The sequence below is a fragment of the Typha latifolia genome, chromosome 14 (genome assembly GCF_019914945.1).
Source record: "Typha latifolia isolate L0001 chromosome 14, TyphaL0001v2, whole genome shotgun sequence".
Taxonomy (NCBI): domain Eukaryota; kingdom Viridiplantae; phylum Streptophyta; class Magnoliopsida; order Poales; family Typhaceae; genus Typha; species Typha latifolia.
Window position 1 is genome coordinate 949901 of NC_133099.1, and position 22455 is coordinate 972355.

Genomic DNA, 22455 nt, shown 5'->3' on the forward strand with positions numbered 1-22455 from the left:
CAATTGCTTGTCTTCCTACAGGTGGTTTTGGGCTTCAACTCCAGCGGGCTTCACAAATTAAGGACACGTGTTTGACGATTGCTATCCAACTATTTGGTAGTCTCCTAACTCCTAAGGCTAAATTTCTAGTACCATCCATGCTAAATTTTTCACTTGCATAGGATCGAGCATTAACCTTTCCCATTTAACTATATACTATAGGAGAAATGCTAAGTTATTCTTTTTTGATTAAAAAAACAAAAGAAGAAGAAGCTAAGTTATTCTTTTCGATTGGAGGCCATTTGTTGTATGCGAAGGATACAATGTAGATTCAATTCGTGGCGTCCACCGTCGTTCCGGCTTTCGATGCTCTCTACCTATTCGACAATTTGCCCCAACGGATTCTACAACGCCGCCATCTTCTTTTAAACCCATCAATTCCCACTCGAAAACTTCGTGCCAATTTCATCCTCCTCCTACAACCCCTAAGGATGGCGGATTTCGAATCCTTAATTCGAAGAAGAAGACCCCAACCCAATCTCCGTCTCTGGTTTCGACCCCCGAAGCGTCTACTGCCACCGGGCCAGCGTCTACAGGTCTCTGCACCGCCTCGGCCGGGGACACCGAGTCCCAACCGACCCCCATCTCGACGGAGCGACCTTCGTCTTCTCCCACTTCCCTCCCCACAAGATCGCCGACGTAAAAGTCGCTCTCGTCGACTACGCCACCGGCCGCTGCCTCAGCTTCTCCGGACTCTGCCGCTCTACTCTCTCCTTGGCCTCCCTCCGTCTCGCCCTCGGCGTTCGGCGCCGCTACGTCGTCCTCCTCCTCTGCCCCATCTCCGTCCTTTGCCCTGCCATCCTCCTCGGCGTCCTCGCACCAGGCGCTGTCATCACCACCGCCAACCCCCTCTGCATCGCCGCGGAGATCACTCGACAGGCGCTTGACTCCGGTGCCGTCATGGCAATCGCGTCGCCAGAGGAGTCCCACAAGGTTGCCCCTGCGGGGATCCCCGTCCTCCTCACATCCCTGGGAGGTTCCTCCGCGGAGGAGCTGATGGAGGACGGCGATCCAATCCGACGTGGTGGCGATGCTCTACTCGACTGGGACGACGGGGGTAAGCAAAGGGGGTTAATGCTCGCGCATGATAATTTGATCGCGAAGGTGTCACTGTTGCAATGGGCCGCGGAGGTGAGCTCACCAGGGGCCGAGGATATTGATGTCTACCTAGGTTTCTCCCGATGCTCCATGTGTACGGCCTGGCTTTCTTCGCGCTGGGTTTACCGGCGGCCGGGGCGACCACGGTGGTGATGCAGCGGTTCGACATCTCGTTGGCCACGGCGCGAGGGTAAAGTGGTCAAGGCAGGATCTTAAGGAAACGGAATGGGTCCAGGGGAGCTGTGGCTAATGGGGTTCGTTTGGTTTGAGATTAAGCTCCATTGGTTAGTTAGTCTAATTTTTTAAAAACAAATTTAATTAAATATAAAAAAAATAAAAAAAAATATTTAATTACTTAACCAGTTTAGAAAATTTTTAAAACTCAAAACAAACTAGAAAATTAAGGAAGCCACGTCGGAGGCGCTGGCGTGAACGGGTGGCTGAGGACAGGGGATCTAGTGTACTTCGACGAAGATGGATACTTGCACGTCGTGTGTGTATCGCATCAAGGAGTTGATCAAGCACAATCTAAGTTCGATCGTCCATGTCTCTATTCTTTATTTAACTATAATATTATACCGAGCTATTTGGTTACTATATAGATAAAAACTCTAATAGATGCCGCTCTCAAATGCAGGTTGCTCCTCCAGAGTTAGGAAGAGTTGCTTCTCACACATCCTCGTATACTTGATGCAGCAGTAATACTGTGCGTATATCTTCTTCTTTCTAGTAGTAGCCTATGAAAAAAAAAATAGAACTCAAAAATATTCATACAACATAAGCTCATTTAATTATCCGAGTACTATATATTGGATCGGAGGGCGAGGAATCTGGGCAAGTGCCTATGGCTTGTGTGGTGAAGTCTAGAAGTGGATTAACAAATGAAGATGACATCCAGTTCGTTGTCTCTCAGGTTTAACTCTCTAATCATCACACTGGGCGTAAAATTTTTATATGGTATAATTCTCTCCGTATCCACCAAAAGAAATATATATTGTTTGTTAGTTTATATGATGTTCTAATTTGTTCCGGATATTATTTTCTACTCACTATATGTCTCATGCATTCTCGTACTGAATTTGTATCAGGTGGCTCCTTATAAAAGTTTAGAAAGGTTGCATTCGTAGATGCTATCCCAAAATCAATTGCAGGAAAGATCTTGAGAAAGCCATCCCATCTCCTCCAAATTGTGGGCATCTCTCTCTTCTATGCATAATTACATCTTCATCCGGAATTATATATATGTATTTACAATTACATCCAACAGTGGCTTTTTTAAAAAGCAGAAGCAAAAAAAAGTAAAAATTGAAATTTGTTTTTAAAAAAAGGACTTCGGATTTTTAGTCAAAGATATAAGAGTTTTATTTGGGCTGGGTTTTACCAGTCTCACTAAACTGTCGGTGGGGGTGGACGCCGTTCCGCGTGCCGCGAATCTTCCTACTTAAAATATGCAAGTTAAAAGGGAAAAAACAAAGGGGAAAATGCTAAAAGTAACGGCGTAAACTCTAAAATACACCCGGAAGATTAAAGTAATTTTACGGTTGAAGCCCGGAAAATGCCGAGGTGAGATAAAAAATTTGGGGACAATTTACACGAAGACCCCTTTACTTAGTATTGCCTATATTTAGGTGCAACCCTTATTTTTGTGTTACATTACATAACTTCGGTGTTTTTTTTAGAGTAATTATTCCTAAAAAATTCTACAGCATTTTAACTCCAAATCTCTTAAAAAGTAGGGGGTCTATTTGGACAATTCGCTTTGAAAAACTAAGATCTAACACGAGAAAACCAGCGGCCGTCCGGATCTCTCTTTACGGTTACAGAGTTTTACTCCTACCTCCCTTCTTTCTTAAAATAGGAGAAAACGAAGAGATGCAGCTGTTCTCAAGTCCTCAGTGGGGAGTGTAACAACCACCAGATCTATAGATCCCAACACTATTCTTTCTCTCTCTCTCTCTCTCTCTCTCTCTCTCTCTCTCTCTCTCTCTCTCTCTCTCCTCCAAAATCTCAACAAGGAAGAGATTAAAGAAAAGATGCATCCCAGCCGGTCTCCTTTGGGAAGGCCGGCGAGCTTCCGGCCAGAGATCCTCGGCCAGACGGTGCTCCAGCTCATCGGCAACCTCTGCTTCGCACTCTTCGTCGTTGCCGTCCTCGTCTTCACCATCCTCGCCGCCACCTACCACCCCGAGGACCCCCTCCTTCATCCTTCCTCTTCACATCTCACCTCCTTCCTCACGTCCACCTCCAACGCCACCTTCCGCTCCGATGACGTGGCCCTCAAGACCGGCGAAGACTTCCTCAACTCCTCCTCTTCCTCCTCGAACCCCGTCTCCGACCCCGTCATTCAACTCTCCGACCTCAAGGAAAAGGAAAACACCGAGTCCACCTCTGCGGATTCCCCCGACTGCGACGCCGACGGGCCGATCAACTGCGCGGATCCCGAGGTCTTCCACCTCATGATGCGCGGCGCCATCGAGAACTTCGCCGACATCCACTTCTACCGCTTCGGCAAGCCGACCCGCGGCGACACTGACACCAGCTGCGACATGGCGTGGCGGTTCCGCCCCAAGAACGCCAAGCGCGCCGGATTCTACAAGGACTACCGCCGCTTCGAGATCGCGAGATCGCCGACTTGCACTTACTCCGTCTCCAAGATCGGGGACTACCACTCGGGCGTCAATGCCCGGAAGAGGAAGAATAAGAAGAACCGAGGAAAGGGTGACCCCGTCGGCTTCGAGCTTAAGAAATCCACGCCGTCCGAGACCCCAGAGGCACTCGTCGTTCCGGTGGTCGGTGAGGCCGTCAATGACAATCTCCCCGTGGTCGAGTCGGAGACCAAATTCAGCGTCGGAAAGTATCTCATCTACTCCGGTGGCGGCGATAGATGCAAAAGTATGAATCATTACCTCTGGAGCTTCCTCTGCTCTCTCGGCGAAGCCCAGTACTTGAATCGCACCCTCGTCATGGATCTCGGCATTTGCCTCTCGTCCATGTACACTTCCACCAAACAGGACGAAGAGGGAAAGGACTTTAGGTTTTACTTCGATTTCGAGCACTTGAGGGACTCGGCGTCGGTGCTCGACCAGCGCCAGTTTTGGCAAGACTGGGATCTGTGGCAGAAGAAGGACAAGCTTAGCCTTCATCTCGTTGAGGATTTCCATGTTACGCCGATGAAGCTGGCAGATGTGAAGGATACCCTTATTATGAGGAAGTTTGGCGCGGTGGAGCCGGATAATTATTGGTATAGAGTATGCGAGGGCGAGACAGAGGCCGTGATCCAGCGCCCGTGGCACCTCCTCTGGAAATCTCGCCGCTTGATGGATATAGTCTCTGGGGTCGCATCAAAGATGAACTGGGATTTCGATTCCATGCATGTAGTGAGAGGGGAGAAGGCTAAGAACACTGCACTCTGGCCGAATTTGGCGGCGGACACCTCACCTGAGGCTCTGCTTGCTACGTTGAGAGACAAGATTGACGATGGAAGGCATCTTTACATTGCGACGGATGAGCCGGATACCTCATTCTTCGATCCTCTGAAGGATAAGTACACGACCCATTTCCTCGATGACTACAAGGAATTGTGGGGCGAGAACAGTGAATGGTATACGGAGACCAAGAACCTAAACAATGGTGTGCCTGTGGAGTTTGATGGGTACATGAGAGGGGAGGTGGATACAGAAGTGTTCCTGAGAGGCAAGAAGCAGTTGGAGACATTCAATGATCTCACCGGTGACTGCAAAGATGGGATCAATACCTGTAAAATGACCTCGTGAGCTAATAGTAGGAGGATTTGGTATGCTAGGTTATTGAAGAGCTTTTCCTATTTTGATTGTTTTAGATGTTTATTCTACTTTGGGTTTCCTCAGGAGTTCTTATTGTTTCTGAAGAAATTTTAGGTATTATTGTAATGCACCCCCACGCAGACAGATTAGTATCATTGCGCCAATTTGTTGTCTAGATGAGTCCTGCCTCAGTATCAGTTGGGTAATGTTCTGGTGTGTTCTTAATACCATATTTATTACTAAATATATAGTGTTTGCTCTCTTTGGTATAGAAATCCCAAGTGTTGTTGGTCATTTATAAGCAACATGCCATCTGGAAACTTCATTCTTGTTGAGAGCATTAAATTCGGCACTTCTGGGGCATTCCTTGCACTGCATGCTGAACAGCTTGTTAAGATGAAGACTTGCTACATTCTTGAACTGACATTATCTCTGGTCCTTCATCATCACTGCATTTTTTTTAGCTTCGCTCTATAACTATCGTTGGTTGTAAACAGAATATGTCTTGGTGTAATTGTTCAGGGCAAGTCCTTTTAATTAGCATGACTTGTTGATCTATTCCGAGGCACTGAGTCATAAGTACTAACTGCATCTTGTATTATCTCCTCTTTGTAACTTGTCCAACATGCTGATCTTGTGATCTTCTTTATCGACCAGGTTGCATATCACAATTTCTTCAGGTATTATGTTAAGGTCAGTATATTTTTATTTCCTTAGCAATAGCATCTGCCATAGCTCCTTTTCATGAATATCAGTGATTGAGATTGGTGCTGAAGTTTCAAAATGCAGTTTTATGCAAGAAGCTGTACCTTGGGGTGCATTCTTACTGAATTGTTTCTATAATTAGTAAACAATGTGTGTCTATCCAGTGCACCTACAATCTATGCAAGATCTGAACAAAATATCGATACTGAATTAGAGAAATTTTGCATAGCAAATGCTCCTGATTTGCAAAAATATGCAGATTCAGAGCGGCAGACATCAGTGTGTCTCAAGATTTCTTGCACCCCAAATTTCAATACCTGTTTCAAATGATCATTTGTTGCCTGGATTGTTGTCATGTGAACCATTCACTTGCTTGTGATATCTGTCATTCAACTGAACAATTCAATACGTAAGCAGTATCTTTCTAATGATCATCCCGTACCCTTTCTCAATTTGTACAGGAAAGGGATCAAGTTGTTAAACTTGTGCGAGTACTCAGCTTTACTAGCAGCATTACTTGAGTTGTGTTATCTACTGGGATGTCATAGTTCAGGAAGTAAATGTACGAGCCAACCTTTTCCTCCTTGAAAAGAATGTGGCAAAAGAACTGTTGATATTCTTTAACCTGAATCAATTTGGTTGTTGCATGTAATATTTTCCATGTATTCCCTTTATTACCATGAGCAGTAGAATTCTTTATTGCAAGAAAGCAGCTTGTAGAACTAAAAACTGGAAATAGGTTTGGATTAGCTGCATGCAAACATTAATAATAATTGATAAGGGATCTACTGTATGATGTACTGCTGATAATTATACGGGATATCAAAAATATATTCTTCAGAGAAGTTTATTCAATTGGACTCCACTCGTATTAAATACAAAGCCACTGAACTCATTCTTGATAAACACCAAAAATAAAAGAAATGGAATAAACAAATCACCTGCTAATAGACGGAATACACAAGGTTTCAACTTTCAATATGCCGGCGTTGCCTAAATCCTCTTAAATTTCTTACTGCATTGTAATAAACGATTGCTAGAGTTGCTTCTCTTCCTCCTTTATCTCTTCCTCACCTCGTTGTGCAGAACTCACCATTTGTCCAAGAAAATTAAAAAAAGGGATCTGAACTGACTCTGAAATGTATATATATATATATATATATTATATATATATAGAGAGAGAGAGAGCTGAAGAATTCCAAGCGAACCATCTTATCTGCAGCCATGGAGAGTGAACCTCCATGGATTTCCCTGGCATGTTTAGTAGCTTTGTTTCTTGCATCAGGTATTGGAGCCACTGACATATTTCTCGAATGGCATGTCAACTTTGATTGGAATATTAGACCTGTTTTTAGCCGCCAACCGGTATGCATATTGATCTTGCGCATTATGACTGATATTATGCATATATTTTGTAGATTGGAATTCTAATGAAAACTTTACATTCTGTATTTATCAGGTTATTACCATTAATGGAATGTTCCCGGGACCGCTGATCAATTCAACTACGAATGACATGATCCGTGTTAACATCTTCAACAGCCTTGATGAACCACTGCTCATGACATGGTAAGCATATGAGACTATATCTAGAATTATGGATCATTTAATTTTAATTCTTTTCGAACAATTAGTTCTTCACCATTAACCTACTAAGAGTAGAGGATTTGATGCAGGAATGGCATACAACAGAGGCTAAACTCATGGCAAGATGGAGTATCAGGAACAAACTGCCCAATTCAGCCTGGTAGAAACTGGACTTACGTGTTCCAGGTGAAAGACCAGATTGGTAGCTTCTTCTACTTCCCCTCAACAAATTTCCAGAGTGCTGCTGGTGGATTTGGTCCGATTCAAGTCAACAACCGGGACGTGATTCCTGTCCCTTTTGCCAGACCAGAGACAGAGTTTAATCTTCTCATAGGGGATTGGTATTCTAGCCCTTACAAGGTACTCTATTTTAGATTATTATTCTGCTTCCTTTTTCGTGTCATGATTCTATGGCCCTTTGGACTTTATGTTAATTGAAATGATCATAGGATGTGATCCCTTAGAATCTGATTAAAAGTTAGCTGTTATAATTTGAAACTGTTGGTCATTCAGCTTGTGTTCATGTGTGCAGGCTGTTCGCCGAGTTGTGGCTAGCAAGCATGTAGTTCCTAGTCCAGAAAGGTACATTCTTATCAATGGAAAAGCCCCTTATGACAATGCTTGGGGAGGAGAATACGAGTCTGTTGAAGTGGAAAAGGGTGAGTAATCCTCTTTTTATATCTGAAACTTTAACTGAACTAATCTACATTTCAAACTAAAACAACCTTAATGAAATTTCTGATTGATTCAACTTGTTCAGTACTATTTTTATCTCTTCGCACTTTTCCTCGAAGCAGGAAAGACATACCGCTTCAGGATATCGAATGTCGGGACTGCGTCTAGCTTTAATTTCAGAATTCAGAGACATCAAATGACATTGGTGGAGACCGAAGGATCTTACACTGATCAGATACTGTTGGATTCCCTTGATGTGCATGTTGGTCAATCATACTCTATTCTCTTCACTGCAGACCAGAAGGAATCAGAGTACTACATTGTAGCTAGTCCAACTCAAGTAGATACAAGCGATTATCCTAACATCAATGGAGTTGCAAGGTTGCACTACAAGAACTCGGTAGAACAATTAGGGGGTCCTCTTCCTCCAGGGCCTGATCAGCTGGACCGCGAATTCTCAATTAATCAGGCAAGATCTATCAGGTTAGAAGTATGACGACTTTACATTGCGAACATAGAAGGACGACATTAGTAGATTAGCTGCTCAAATGCACAGATGCACTCTTCAAGTCGTGTGTTTCTAAACTTTATAGTATTTTCATAAAGAGAACTAGGATTCGATCATCTCTTGTGCTGAATAATTTTCCATCAGACTTTTTTCAGTTGAAAACTAAATCTAGAGAAGTAATTAAACCATTTCTGATCAACTATGTTTGTCAGGTGGAATATGACAAAAGGAGCTGCAAGGCCTAATCCACAGGGAACATTCAATGTGAGCAATGTAAATATTTCACAGACATTTATCCTGCTCGGTTCCAAAGAACAATTAAATGATCGTCTCCACTACGCCATTAACAACATCTCCTACATGACTCCATCGACGCCACTCAAACTCGCTGATTATATTTCGAATGGCTCTGGAGTCTACCAGCTTGATGTCTTCCCAACTAGTTCTGTCAATGAAGAAGTTGCACTGGGGACTTCTGTGGTCAGTGGAGATCACAAGGGCTGGTTGGAGATTGTCTTCAGGAATGGCCTCGATGTTATGGATTCCTGGCATCTTGATGGTTTTAGCTTCTATGTTGTCGGGTAAGCATCCTCCTCCTCCTCATCATCAAAATTCACAATGCCGGTCATTTTATCAATGAACATTACTCGTTCTAGTATGTGAATCAATGTATACCTAGCAAAATTGTTGATTTTGATCTTTGTTTCAGTTAGATTCAGCTCAAAACTGAAACCGGCACTATGAACCATGGTCTTCTAACACATTCAATCATTTGGTTTGTAGATTTGGTATCGGTGAATGGATCCCTGCTTCCAGGGAAACATACAATCTACTTGATCCAGTTGTTCGTTCTACTGTTCAGGTCTCTCTTCCTCTCTCTCTCTCTCTCTCTCTCTCTCTCTCTCTCTCTCTCTCTCTCTCTCTCTCTCTCTCTCTCTCTCTCTCTCTCTCTCTCTCTCTCTCTAACTTCAACTGTTGGGGTACTAATAAAAGTTTGTACATGCATGCAGGTGTATCCTAGAGGATGGACAGCAGTGTATGCATATTTCGACAATCCTGGGATGTGGAACCTTCGATCTCAGTGCCTCAGAAACTGGTACCTGGGACAGGAGATGTACATCAGAGTCTATGATCCTGATCCAAACCCAGCCAAAGAGGATCCACCACCTGAAAACCTTCTAATTTGCGGTTAGCCCATACGTTACATTCAAGTCCTTGGACTTGATTCTAATTTTAATCCTTACAACTATCTAACAGATTGTTTTTTATGATTTTAAATGATCAGGTATATATATCCTTCCTCCAGAACCATCGCCGCCGGCACCCGCGATGACACCGGCTTTTTCCCCTTCCAGCTCCGGCACCATCCCCCAGAGGAGTTCTAGGTGATCTCATATGTTTCAGATTATCTTAGCTTGATGCCATGTAATTAACTTAATTAAACAAACAAATGGTCAGCTATTATTGCTAAATTGAGAAATAAATTGTTAACCCTATATGTTTCAGATTATGTTTTTGATAAATTTCTCTTAATTTAAAGGCATTGTACATTGATCCTGATTAGAGTAAAGTTTACCTTCTAATTCCCAACAAATATAACTTTATTAAAGACAACTTGGGGAACAGAAGGGATGGAAATCTTACAAAAATAACACCCATCTTTGTCCAACCTGCCAATAAAATTATAACAAGTTGGTTAAAATCCAGGACAAAATGTCACCAAGTAATTGGACCCCCCTTTGCAATACTGGTAGGCATTATCATATATATAACTCATAGCCATTGGACATGCACGCTTAAATATCTGAGAGTATTGTGTAGGCTTGCACTTGGTCGGACCTTTGTACTCACCCAAACAGCATTCCACCGGATCCTGGAAAACTTGACATGCACTCATGCATGCTATCACCTTCCCTCCATCTCCAACCACCCTTAACTTCTCCGGGCAGACAGCGTTCACATTCCCAAGGCAACTGGCGACGCTGCATCCCAACCCTACCGGCGGCACGACGGACACCGGCACGTTGTATCCGGCGGCGACGCTAACTTGATACGAGTCATTGGTATTGCCTTGGCTAACATCAGCCAGGTTGAGCTCAATGAAGGTCACTGGCGCCGACGGCAGCGCGCCGCAGTAGATGTTTCCGGTACGGCAGTCGCCGGTGGCGCACGTGAACGCGTTGCCTGGGCCGTTCCCGGCGCAAAGCGTGCGCGCCCAGGCGCGGCCGGACCACCCCACCAGCGGCATGTCTAGGGTTTTCAATGCTCGACTCGGTAGCTCGAAGCCGGCGTAGGCGTCGGGTGGATTCGGGGAGCCCGGGTTGGTCGAGATCGCCGGCCAGATGGTGTAAGGGCAGGAGTTATTTAGCGTTAGGGTTGCTGCACTAGTCCCTGAGATGTAAGTAGACATCCATTTATATATATCAAATCATGCACATATAATCGTATACTAGATATTTGCATTGCTACCTAAGGAGAATAATGTAGAATTACAAGATCTAATTATTTACTTACCTCCAAGAAGCAAGAGAAAGGAGAAGATGAAAGCTTTAAAATCCATCTTAGGAGAGATTTGGATATATGTTGTTGTGATGAAAAGTTCTTGGCGAGTACTTAAGGCTTGTCAAGGTTAGGAGATTAAAAGAATTTGATTACATAAAGCGTTATATAGTAAATTACAGCTAATATGAGAATTTATTTCCCTGCAGGCAATCCATTAATTCAAATACTTTAATTTAGAAACTTTTATTTGGCATCAAAAGATTTTAGTATATTTCTATTAATATTACTACTTGGCCAAACTAAAAAAAAAAAAATCTTTCATATACATATTTTAACATAGAATATTTCTTATTTAATTATTATAATATATAATAATTTTTACAAAGTACTTCGAGGTGATTAGAAATGCCCCGAGTCGACGTGCCACTTCACAGTTTCAGAACTCAGATCACTATTTCTAAATTAAATTATTCACATCTTTGGACTTATTATCGTATCATCCTTCAATGCTGGGATTCGTTAGGACCCGTTAAAGAGTTCCCATCACTTAAAAGGGTATTTTCTTTAAGGACCCGTTAAGGGAAGGTTCGAATCGTTTAAACTAAACGGGCCCTTTCTCAACCCGGTAGAGAGTTCGGCCCGCAATATTCTTTTGTTATACTCCGGCCCGATCACAAATTGAGCTTTATATTTTAGTAATTATGTGCAGAAAATATACTAAATTAAATTTATGCTTACAAAATTTAGACATATGGCATAAAAAGAATATTTCATCAATTCTAAATAATATTTTAAAAATAACTAAAATATTCTTAGTTTCTTCTCTGAGGATAAAATGTAATTATTGAGGATATTCTAGTAATTTTATTAGTATAATAACCACGTTAGTGTAAACATTTAGTTATACATATTCACTAAAATATATGCCCCGATTTATAAATAATTAAAATATCTTAAATGTAAATTTTCTTACAAATTAAATAAGTTATGACAAGTATAACCACCCAAGCTCTAGGGCTTTACTCCATCTTAAAAGTGAGTAGGTATAAAGTCATAGTCGTTAAAGGTTATAGCATCACAAGTACACGTACTACTTCCCAACTTCCAATCTCATATTGTGGTACTAATTAAAACAACTACACTGCTACCACTTGCTACTCAGTGCCAGTGGCACATCAACATCCAAGCAAGCGAGCGAGAAGAACAAAGCTAGCCTTTAAGAACAACTATGTCTACCATGTATGGACGTGTGAAGAAGTGGGTGTTTCTTGTGGCTAGCAAAACGTTTCAATCCTCTCCAGGGGTCTCAAATTTCCTTCATCTGTAATCATCCATTTGGTTGGAGGAAATATTAAAATGTTATAATATGTAATTCCTTTTATAAAAAAAAGAGTAAAATATTATATACAAATTTATTTAAACAAAAAAGAAAAGAAAATATGTGCAAGCAAAATAATGATGTGACAAAAGATTACTGCATATGATGAGCTTGCATTCTTTCTGATTAATTATTTAACTCTAGCACTAGCACATGGTATTACAACTCATAGGTATAAGGTTGTCCTCCAATCAAAGAAGTAATGGTTATCCATTAACAAAGATAACTCTCTTCTTAATAATAATAAGTTAACAAGGAAGAGTCGAGGCATTGACTCTACCCAAAATCCACGCCACTAACTTCGAATCAATAATACAAACAAAGCAATCTTTGGGTGAATGATTGGAAGTCCAGTTGGGAACTGGCCCTTGCTTGATCCCAAGGCATTAACAAACCTCCTCACTATGATTATGCCAGCTCTTAATTTATTTAATTTCTTCTCTTTATTTTTTCTTTCTTTCTTTTATTTTCTGGCGAACTAATTACCCAACCTACTGTACTATTTTACCTAAAAGTAATACTGTAATACATAATAACATGATGATTTATATCCATCCTAGTCATCAATAATACAAAGTGCCACAAAAAATGGAAGCTCTTTTGCTGCAAATAACTCAGTGGGCATGAGTGGCTCGCAAGCTATAGAAATCTCTCTTCAATCTCTCTCTCTTTCTCTCTCTGAACGTGAGATATAGTGTCAATTATTATAAGGCATAGGAGGTGTTCACTTGTATACTCTCAAGTGTCCCACTTTCCTACTCTTTGTATCTTTCTTTTATGTGGTCACATTCTCTTGTTGGTGGGTCACATTTAAAGGTTGTGTAGAAGAATCCTTCTAATAAATTCTTTAGAGTTATATCCCTTTGTTGCAAAGTCTCTCGCCTTGTTTAGACTTTAAACTAATGCTCCATCACCTGTAGCTTGCTTAGGTAGTTAATATAATGAATTGAAGAATAATCTTTCCTACTCTAATATTAGAGGATTGGAGGAGAAGTGGAGAAGAGGAGAAGAGAAGAAGAAGAAGAAGAAGAAGAAGAAGAAGCAAAACTCCAACCAGATATGCCTTTCTTGCTCCACCTCCTAATGGCACGAGAGGGAGAGAAGTTGGCATTTTGCACTTTCGTGCCACACACAACTAGATTACAAACAGCAGTTCGTTACGCCAAGAATCTTTCTCCTGCTTAATCCACTCATCTCTTCGTTGACTTGATCAACTCTCGTAATTTCTTTGATAATAAACTAGTTAATCTGTGTGGCTTAACAGTGATAGTGTGCTAACTAATCCAAATCCACTGCAGGCTATTAAATTAACATAATCGATTAAAGGAATATAATAAACTAAACAAGGTCAACTGGCAGTTTAATTATTTTCCTTAATATTTTCAGAGGTAGAGAGACAGTATGGATGAATCAATGGAGCAAAAAAGAAATACGAGTGGTTTTCCCTATATATTAAGATAGTAGTTGCCTGCACCAACGCCACCACTACCGGTATCCACTATCTTTAGTTCTGGTTGCTTTGAGAGGGTGACCTAAAAGTAAACTCTCTAGTAGCTGGGAACAACCTAATGCCATCCACTAAAATTAGCAAAAGGAATAATAATAATTTTAGGGTTTCCTTGTTAATGATACAGACATGAGAGTGTAATACACGAGTTTTTATTTTTATTTTTTATTTCTTTACCTTGCATTTATGATGGTCCACTATATCATAACTATATGAGCTAGCTCATCCCCATTCCCCACCAGTGATTAGCCAACCCATTCTCTTAAGTTTCAAGTGCAAATTACTCAAAAAAATAGGACCATTCTCTTCTTCTCCTTTCCCTATCAATAGAAACTAACAACTATTAATCTCTCTCTCTCCTCTCTTCACTCTACACCTCTCCAATCTCCACCTAATCTCCCACAAAGAGTAAGTGTGAGAGAAAGAGAGAGAGAGAGAGAGAGAGCTTGGGAAGGCTGCCCGTCCAATTCACGGTTAACCAAAAGCCATTCTTTTTTTGAGTTTTTGACTCCCCACCTCTCTTTATTAAACCTTCTCCCTTATCATTCACTTTATATATATATTGACTTCCCTCCACTCCTCGTTCACCTCCACCTCCTCTCTCTCTCTCTCTCTCTCTCTCTCTCTCTCTCTCTCTCTCTCTCTCTCTCTTCTCTCTCTTTCTATATAGTCTAAACTCGCCTTGTTTGATACCACTCTTTCTATTGCTCTCTTTTCCTCTCTTCTCTCTCTCTCTCTCTCTCTCTCTCTCTCTCTCTCTCTCTCTCCTGTGTGCTCTCTCAATTATATCCTTCCTTTTCCATTTTCTGCGCAATGGAAGCTCTCGAGGAAACTCCTACGGGCTCTCGGAACAGCAGTAGCTGCAACAATATCCACAACATCATCAACGACAATAGCAAGGAGTCCACCCTCGCATTCGCAAAGGGCAAGCGCACAAAGCGCCCGCGTCCCACGGCCTCGGCAGCCCCGACCTCATCGACCTCTTCTGCTGAATTCTCCGGGAGCACAACCACTACGATCATGACTACCTTCACGACCACCGAGGAGGACCAGGACATGGCCAACTGCCTGATGCTCCTTGCCCAAGGCCGTGGACTTACCATCCCAACCAACCATCGGATCGATAAGACCGCGGCCTCGAATTACGTGTACGAGTGCAAGACGTGCAATAAGTGCTTCCCCTCGTTCCAAGCGCTCGGCGGCCACCGGACTAGTCACAAAAAGCCGAAGATCGAGGAAAAGAAGCCGCCGTCAGCGGACAAAGAGGACAGCGTCCTTCGACTGAGCACAAACTTTGTATCAAAGTCAACTATGGATCCGACCAACAACAACAAGAGCGGCAAATTAATCAACAGTGACAAGCTAAGGATGCACGAGTGCTCCATATGCGGATCGGAGTTCTCCTCCGGCCAGGCGCTCGGCGGCCACATGAGGCGGCACCGACCGATAAATCTGCCGGACAATTCCGAGTCCAAGAAAGAAAGAACCATCCTCTCCTTGGATCTCAACCTCCCGGCGCCCTCCGACGACGACCGCCCCGACTTCCAGAAGCCGCCGCCGCTAGTAGTCTTCTCAGCATCAACTCTAGTCGACTGCCATTATTGAAATCTTACCATTAACACCTTTTTCTTTCCATTTTTTTTAATTCTCAAAAAAAAAATGGAATTTATTGGGAGTTCATGTGAATTATGTCTATTATTGAAATTTATGATCAATTCTTTGGATTCTTTAAATATACTTCACTTTTATATTTGTGGCAAAGAGTATATAATAGTGAGATTAATTGGAGATAGTTGAGATGGAAAGAAGGGTGGCAATTAATTGCTTAATTTTTGGCTTCTCCTCCACCAAGGGATAAAGGGGTGGATCAGGTTCTATTTCTTATTGCCTTTTGTTTTGTTTGCAAGCCACCACCTCTCTCTCTCTCTCTCTCTCTCTCTCTCTCTTCTCGCATTAAACGCCAAAGAGAATATAGAAAACGAGAGGCAAGTAGATATCAAAACTGGCCATCAATAACTTGCTTCGATCTTTTTATTCATCATATATATCTGAAAAGAGTCTAAATATATCCGTATGTTTATCTTGTTAGACTTTGGACTCCCAACTTTTTCTTTGCCTAACGCATCAGCGTCATGCTTTGATCAATAAATGCCATCAAACATTACATGTTAGGAGAGAGAAAGATGCCAACTTAGCATAACGCTTGCAATATATACATGTCACCATCTATGTCATTGCAGTCGCAGCCATCGGATAAAGTTACAAAAGTGGGGTACTCATCCTATTGTTATCCGCACGAAAAGTTGATCCTTTTCGTGCCTCCTTGATTGATCTTGATGATCTTTTTTTATACACTTTATAATACTTCCTGAGGGTTAACGAGTAAATTCAATCCAAAGGTTTGAACTCTTATGGGGTTTACTTTTTAAAAAGAAAAAAAAATTGAAGTGCAGGACGCCACCATAGACGTCACAGCATCAAGGATTAGCTTATGATTAGCCAATGGGCTTATAATCTATCCAAAAATAATAATAATAATAATAACAATAATTAAGAGGTGTTAGAAATGAATAATTGAACCAATTGGTTGGCAAGCTAGAAGTGAAGAGAGAGCCAAGCCAGTGAAGTAAGTCAGTCAACCACACAACTAGTTTAGTAGTATATATATCAAAAGACAAGTATAGTTGATCAAAGCCTTTGGTGTCAGTTAAGTGCACGTTTTGGCATTGCAATGCAAGCAGGGAGTCAGGGTGTAGACTTTGCGTGAGACGACCACAAAACTAGTAGCTCGATAGCTTCGTTAAATTGTTCACATGGGGGCGGTTTGCTTTCCATTAATTATTTATCCACCCCACCACTACTACTACTACTACCTTGCTATTGATTTAATTTCAATAATACTACGAACTACTTAACCTTCTTTAGTTATTAATAAATGAGTCTCGCATCATAAATTTTTATATTTATTTTTCTTCTCGTTCGGCTTTGTGGTGGGGCTGTTACTCTCATGTGCAGTGTTAGATGCTCTTTTAGGAAAATAATATCGTAGGTGTTTAATGGGAGACAAACAGGTGGGCTTTTGGTCTGTAAACTGGATAAGAAACTAATTTACATGTAAAGTATAATTAGAACTAATTACAAGTGCAGCTTCAATGGGAGGATATCGTATGGATTTTTAATTCATGATATCATAGGCTTATAGGATTCGATCACTGTGCGAAAATAGTCCGGCTGATATGTCGGTGGGTCTAATTTTACTACGTTGGTGAAGTTTTGAGAGAGAGAGAGAGAGAGAGAGAGAGAGATTCCCTGTGGCTGCTGCTGTTGTTCAAGTCTGAGGAGTAGGAGAGTAGCAGTTGATTGGTTGGTGTGAGTTGAACAAGTAATATATATATGCCACTAAAATGGTCGATGGTAATATATCGATGGGTCTAAATTCACGTGGAAATGAGGGGATTTGTAGAAATAAGAACTTAGATTAGGTACCGGGAGGAAGTTTGACGAGCTTTTTCGCAAACGCATTCCCACATAAGCACGCGGTTTGGTAGTTTTTGTTCTACACGACATTATGTCGAACACCTGTTCTGCATTTTTCAAGTCGTGTTATCGAAAGAGTTGCTATCCAAGACATGAGAAAGGAAACTGCGGAGGAAAATATAAATATGAATTTAGTTGAAAATATTATCGATTCCGTATTTGAACATGTCATGACTTATTCTGATAGGAAGTATTTAATGAAACCATTTGTGTGTGGTCAGCCATGGACTTCGCTAGTCACACGCATAGCAACTATGGCCAAGAATAAGACTTTTCGCTTGTGCAATTGCTATAAGTTTATTTCAGTATTAACCTCTTTATATTAATTAGTATATAACTAAATATAAAAATTTATCTCAATATTAATTTATTAATACTTACCTCTCTCTTCCCCCTTCCTTTTAACATTTTTATATTTATCAAATACTATTTATTTTTGAAAAGATATCACTTCAACCTCTCTTTTATTTTTCTTCTCTCTCGTCTCCTCAATTTCATTATAAAAATTATTTTGATCATTTGTCAAAATATATCTACTTTTTATATCATATCAATTATAATAATTACACCACGGAAGACCGTAATAGTATAAATCGGTATGAGCACTCTCACACAAATTTTTAAAAAATAACTATAATTAAATTAATATAAAAGTTACTCCACAAGTGAATGCCTCTAAGAGAACTACTACATCAATAGCACTGTTATTTCTGTGTGCTGACCTAGCAAGATGCAAGATTTTTCAGGCTCAACAAGCTTTTTAAATTTTATTCAGTAATTTTGGCCTTTATAACATTGCCTAACAAGCAGAAGAGATGCATCTCAACAAGGTTTGAAAGTAAGCATTGGAGAAAGGCATGATTCAACCTCTTTATCTTGTCTCATAAAAGACCCAGTCTGCAGAGGCATAAGAAAGTTTCACTTGCACACGTGAACATGAGTTTGCTGCTTCTAGAAAGCAGAAAAAAGGTTTTTATTTGAAGACATACAATGACAGTATCAGCACATACAGATAGAGATCCTAACTAGATATTTTTCCCCAAGGGAGGAACTAAACTGATGCACTCGGCTAAAAAATAACATGTTTCTGCAGATCACTTTCCGCAACTCGAACGCAACGAAAAAAATCAGTCAAAGAGGAGTCAACCCAACAACACCTGTACACAAGCAACAGTAATCAAAGGACATGTTAAATGACATAATAGTTCATCAATGTCAATAAGTTTTGGGCACATAGTTGTACATGAAGAGAACTGAGCTTCAAGCAAATTTAAAACTTGGCAAAGATTCAGCCGAAGAGGAACCATTATATCACAAATCTTGCAAAGACATGTCTTGATGGGAAAGAATATAGAAGATAGGAGAGAGAATTCATACAAGCATGAACCCATTTTTTGTCTGGCTAAGACATCTCTGTTTCTTACTTTGTCCCTCAAGATCAAGTTTATGCAGTGTACCTCTATGGATCACTAAATAAGAAATATGGCAGCCAGTCCTACTCAGGATGCCAATGTTATCAAAGTGTAATCCACATTCAATATTTTCTCAACATCCTCCTCAAAGCAAAATTGGTACATCCAGACGATGCAGTACTACTTATTCAAATGCCTCTTTTAGTTGGAACTACCAACGGAGTTAACATACTCCACCTAGGTCTCCATGCTTCAGAGATATTAACTCTAGATAAATCATACAGCCATGTCATCATTCATGTACAACAAATTTTTTTTTTTCACAATGCCTCCAATTTAAAAACTAAACTTTGCTAGATGATTGGACCCTCCATGTAATCACTTTATACTGCCATAGTCTTCAAATGCATGTCATTCTCTTTTCCATTCTATATCCTCTTAAAAAAAACAGAACATTCATAACAAATTTGATCATAAAGCTTTAACTCTTCTTTGTGTATCCCTATTGAGTCTTTCCTTACATTTGGCATTATGTGAAGATGATTCATATAACACCATTCAATTCTTGATAAATGTTGTATCAGTTAAACAAGGGTTTGAATCTATTCAAAAACAACACTCCCATTCTCATTTCTTTTGACCACACCACATTAAGTTAATCTGATCAAGTATGTTGTCAACTCTTGTTCCTACTCTTTCTTCTTGAAATTATGGAGAACAATGTTAGTTAGAATGTAAGTGCTAAAAAGTTTAGATAAAGATATCTTTTGGCACCAAAAACTAGAACAAAGAAATAAACATATTTCTAGGAATTGACAATTGCTAACAATAGCATACCACATGCCAATCTTCCTCCAGCGTTTCCGGTGCTCAGACTAAGTTCATGCCCCCCTGTAAACAAAATAAGAAGAAGAAGAAGAAGAAGAAGAAGAAGTTCCATAAAATATTGTTGGTTAATTAGTATATATATTACCTTTACCCAAATCATCCTCAAGCTCATGAACCACAAATGCTCTTCCAACAACTGAATTTGATCCGCTCAAAGGAATCTAAGATTTCAGCACAAGAAATCCACAATTTGTAAATGGTTTCTCATTAGCAAGCATCTACAGAAACTTCCAAGAATGGAGATAATATGGACACATGCATCCGCCAATACACATCCACAAAGAAGCAGGCATTTTAAGAAAAAAAAGAAAAGAAAAAGGATTGTTATAAGCATGCAATTAGAATCTACATATTATGTCAAGAATTCAACTTTTACCTGGTTATCCACAATCGTGGCCTCAGCAACTCCTACATTCGCACATTAGAACAAAACTAAGCAAGTCAATTTCTACATAATGCAGAAGGAATTTTAGACATATCTTTACGATATTACCTTCAGAGTTGGCAACTATGTTTCCCAGGTCACCCGCATGACGGACTTCATCTTCAGGGGCACCATGTGTCATGCCATTTGGGTTGAAATGTGGCCCTACATGAACAGTATTGTAGTTTATTAGTAAAAGTACCACTCATACATCCAAAATATGAGTGATCTTCTTTCCCAAAGTGAAAGATAATTTGATTACAAGATACTAGAGAGATGGATTTATTGTATTGTGATACCAAATGCCTAAACAAAGATGTCACAAATATCATGGTAATCATGAACCCTCTTTTCGCAATCATATATAGTCAGCTAGAACATAACTCAAGGATAGCAAAACTCCAAAAGAATTTTGACTTCACCAGTTAATTACTGAAGGAAGAAATAGGTATATAGAACCAAATCTAGGTAGCAGAACTCCAAAAGAATTTTGACTTCACCAGTTAATTACTGAAGGAAGAAGTTCTGTTGCTGTTCTTGATCGTTGTCTATCTAGTGCCAAACAGCTGGCATTTATCAGAGAAGGAAAATTTTAGATTGTAGACAAACTTGCATAAAAATCTATAAAGCCACTTGGTGGACAAGTAATATGCAACCCATCAGCAACCCATACACGTAATGACAAAACATAAACAAACTATAGTTATAGAGAAGTTGTCATTGCATGTGCATGCAAAACTAATTTAATTGGCATTAAAAAGAATAGTATATCGCATGTATGACTACTAACTCATTCTAAATGAACTAACAAACTGCTTAAATACTAATTCAAATGGATAGTAAACCTGTAGATATGCAACCATTGGTAGTGTCACCAAACTCGTGCTGCAAAAGAGAACTTCAACACTTAGAGAATGTCATTCATCTAAGTTACACAAGGGAAAAGAGAAAACAAATCATGCAAATGAACACCAACAAGATGGAAGCCATGGCGACCAGGGGTAAGTCCAGCTACACGAACTTTCACTGTTGTAGGACCTGCCACAAGTAAAAAGAAAGAGTTGATATAGTATAATCAAAAAGCAGCTAAACTGTTTATAGAATATCAATTAAATAGTCAAGTATTCTTCATGTAAATACAGCAAAAATCAGTTACAAAGATCATAGTAGTAATAGTGGTCTCTTCTAGTGAATCAGCTGGTTAATGTCTAATATACTACAAATCAACTTATGTCAAATTTGGAACCATTTCAACAATGAGAGTAAGTAGCCAGACTCATCTGACATCTACAAGCATGACAAAATTTTCTTTTCCTCAGAGCTCAAGAGCTTTTGGAAAACAAACTCTACATGACTAGCTAGAGAGTCTAAGGTCGGATTTGATAAACAAACATGAAGATAAGAGAAGGTTTGGCCTTCAAACTAAAGATGATAGTAAATTTCCCATTTGAATTTCATGCAGGGTCTTTTCTATTTATCCATTCAGTAGTTATGACTTCATAACTTTCTTCTTGTATTCTTAAAATATCGTATGTGCCATTGAATCTGAAGAACACATAACAACTACTCTACAGCTGCAAGTGGATTAAACCAACACATTTCTGATCTTGCAGACTACAGAAAGTTGCTTTGTTTAAAAGAAATGTTGGATATAACCGATATATACCACTAAACATCTTAATCTAAAACTAACACAAGCTAATCCATAATTAAAAATAAGTAAATATTTCCTAACCACCGTAATCTGCACTACGGAAAAATGAAGCTTGCCCTACTAAAATTACGCTTTGCAACTGAGCTCATAGGAAATAGGAAAAAAACGAAGCTCGTTTTCTCGAAATCCAGCTTTTAATTTGCCACCTGACAAGCTCCGCCACTTACTTTTACTAATAAATACGTCGAATTAAAACCTTAAACACACCGAGAGACCAAATCCGATCACGTTACTCTGATACCAAAACAAAACAGAGCCACTTACTATAAGTAGCCAAAAATGGAAGGAGGAGAGCTCAAAGAAGAAGAAGAACAAGAGGGGAATCAGACCATCGTCTTCCTGGAGAAGAGTGACGACGCCCTCGACGGCGGATGTACCCTTGAGGACGGCGACGGCCTTCTTGGTGGCGGCGACGACGGCGAGGGTTTTCCGAGAAGCGACGGAGAGGTGCAAAGAGGAAGACGTGGAGAAGGAGAGCTTGAGGGGTTTGCCGACGAGGGAGGAGTGGAAAGGGCGAGCAGAGGAAAGACGAACGAGAGGAGGAGAAGTAGCAGAGGAGAGAATGGTGTGAGTCGCCATTGGAATAGTCCGAGACCAGAGATGCGCGATTAGGCTTTTGCTCTCTTGCTGATAAGGTACTCAATTCGCTCTATCTTTTCTTTATATAGCTCGTGGACACACACCATAACCAATTACGGT

The 22455-nt window shown here is 40.4% G+C and overlaps 5 protein-coding genes across 5 annotated transcripts; 3 read left to right on the forward strand and 2 right to left on the reverse strand.

Moving 5' to 3' along the window:
• Positions 1 to 2903: 2903 nt before the first annotated feature.
• On the forward strand, positions 2904 to 5194 carry LOC140800966 (uncharacterized). The gene has a single exon (XM_073155917.1). It carries the CDS (start codon positions 3171 to 3173, stop codon positions 4908 to 4910), a length of 1740 nt encoding a protein of 579 aa, XP_073012018.1. The 5' UTR covers positions 2904 to 3170; the 3' UTR covers positions 4911 to 5194.
• A 31-nt stretch (positions 5195 to 5225) lies between these two features.
• LOC140801095 (monocopper oxidase-like protein SKU5) lies at positions 5226 to 9820 on the forward strand. The gene is made up of 12 exons (XM_073156098.1): positions 5226 to 5354; positions 5884 to 5972; positions 6086 to 6180; positions 6910 to 6989; positions 7084 to 7193; positions 7301 to 7571; positions 7744 to 7870; positions 8009 to 8369; positions 8607 to 8975; positions 9178 to 9256; positions 9405 to 9582; positions 9680 to 9820. The coding sequence occupies exons 1-12, from the start codon at positions 5226 to 5228 to the stop codon at positions 9781 to 9783; spliced, it is 1992 nt and encodes a 663-aa protein (XP_073012199.1). The 3' UTR covers positions 9784 to 9820.
• A 270-nt stretch (positions 9821 to 10090) lies between these two features.
• LOC140801096 (glucan endo-1,3-beta-glucosidase-like) lies at positions 10091 to 10804 on the reverse strand. Its single transcript, XM_073156099.1, has one exon. The coding sequence runs from the start codon at positions 10802 to 10804 to the stop codon at positions 10091 to 10093; it is 714 nt and encodes a 237-aa protein (XP_073012200.1).
• Positions 10805 to 14375: 3571 nt separating this feature from the next.
• LOC140801016 (zinc finger protein ZAT5-like) lies at positions 14376 to 15514 on the forward strand. The gene has a single exon (XM_073155995.1). The coding sequence runs from the start codon at positions 14595 to 14597 to the stop codon at positions 15384 to 15386; it is 792 nt and encodes a 263-aa protein (XP_073012096.1). The 5' UTR covers positions 14376 to 14594; the 3' UTR covers positions 15387 to 15514.
• Positions 15515 to 18163: 2649 nt separating this feature from the next.
• On the reverse strand, positions 18164 to 22442 carry LOC140800838 (superoxide dismutase [Cu-Zn], chloroplastic). The gene is made up of 8 exons (XM_073155729.1): positions 22086 to 22442; positions 21019 to 21080; positions 20888 to 20927; positions 20112 to 20207; positions 19995 to 20026; positions 19704 to 19779; positions 19568 to 19621; positions 18164 to 18475 (listed from the first exon to the last, which is right to left on the reverse strand). Exons 1-8 carry the CDS (start codon positions 22333 to 22335, stop codon positions 18450 to 18452), a joined length of 636 nt encoding a protein of 211 aa, XP_073011830.1. The 5' UTR covers positions 22336 to 22442; the 3' UTR covers positions 18164 to 18449.
• Between the last annotated feature and the right edge of the window lie 13 nt (positions 22443 to 22455).

What these genes read in the sequence shown, in the direction of transcription:
- LOC140801095 (XM_073156098.1), top strand. Translation starts at nt 5,226, where the DNA reads ATGCCATCTGGAAACTTCATTCTTGTTGAGAGCATTAAATTCGGCACT. An exon ending in GGGATGTCATAGTTCAGGAA is followed by an intron (nt 6,181 to 6,909) that starts GTAAATGTACGA and finishes TTCTTGCATCAG; the next exon opens with GTATTGGAGCCACTGACATA. An exon ending in TGAAAACCTTCTAATTTGCG is followed by an intron (nt 9,583 to 9,679) that starts GTTAGCCCATAC and finishes TTAAATGATCAG; the next exon opens with GTATATATATCCTTCCTCCA.
- LOC140801096 (XM_073156099.1), bottom strand. Translation starts at nt 10,804, where the DNA reads ATGTCTACTTACATCTCAGGGACTAGTGCAGCAACCCTAACGCTAAAT.
- LOC140800966 (XM_073155917.1), top strand. Translation starts at nt 3,171, where the DNA reads ATGCATCCCAGCCGGTCTCCTTTGGGAAGGCCGGCGAGCTTCCGGCCA.
- LOC140800838 (XM_073155729.1), bottom strand. Translation starts at nt 22,335, where the DNA reads ATGGCGACTCACACCATTCTCTCCTCTGCTACTTCTCCTCCTCTCGTT. An exon ending in CAATGGTTGCATATCTACAG is followed by an intron (nt 20,208 to 20,887) that starts GTTTACTATCCA and finishes CTGTTCATGTAG; the next exon opens with GGCCACATTTCAACCCAAAT. An exon ending in TGAGGATGATTTGGGTAAAG is followed by an intron (nt 19,622 to 19,703) that starts GTAATATATATA and finishes TTTTGTTTACAG; the next exon opens with GGGGGCATGAACTTAGTCTG.
- LOC140801016 (XM_073155995.1), top strand. Translation starts at nt 14,595, where the DNA reads ATGGAAGCTCTCGAGGAAACTCCTACGGGCTCTCGGAACAGCAGTAGC.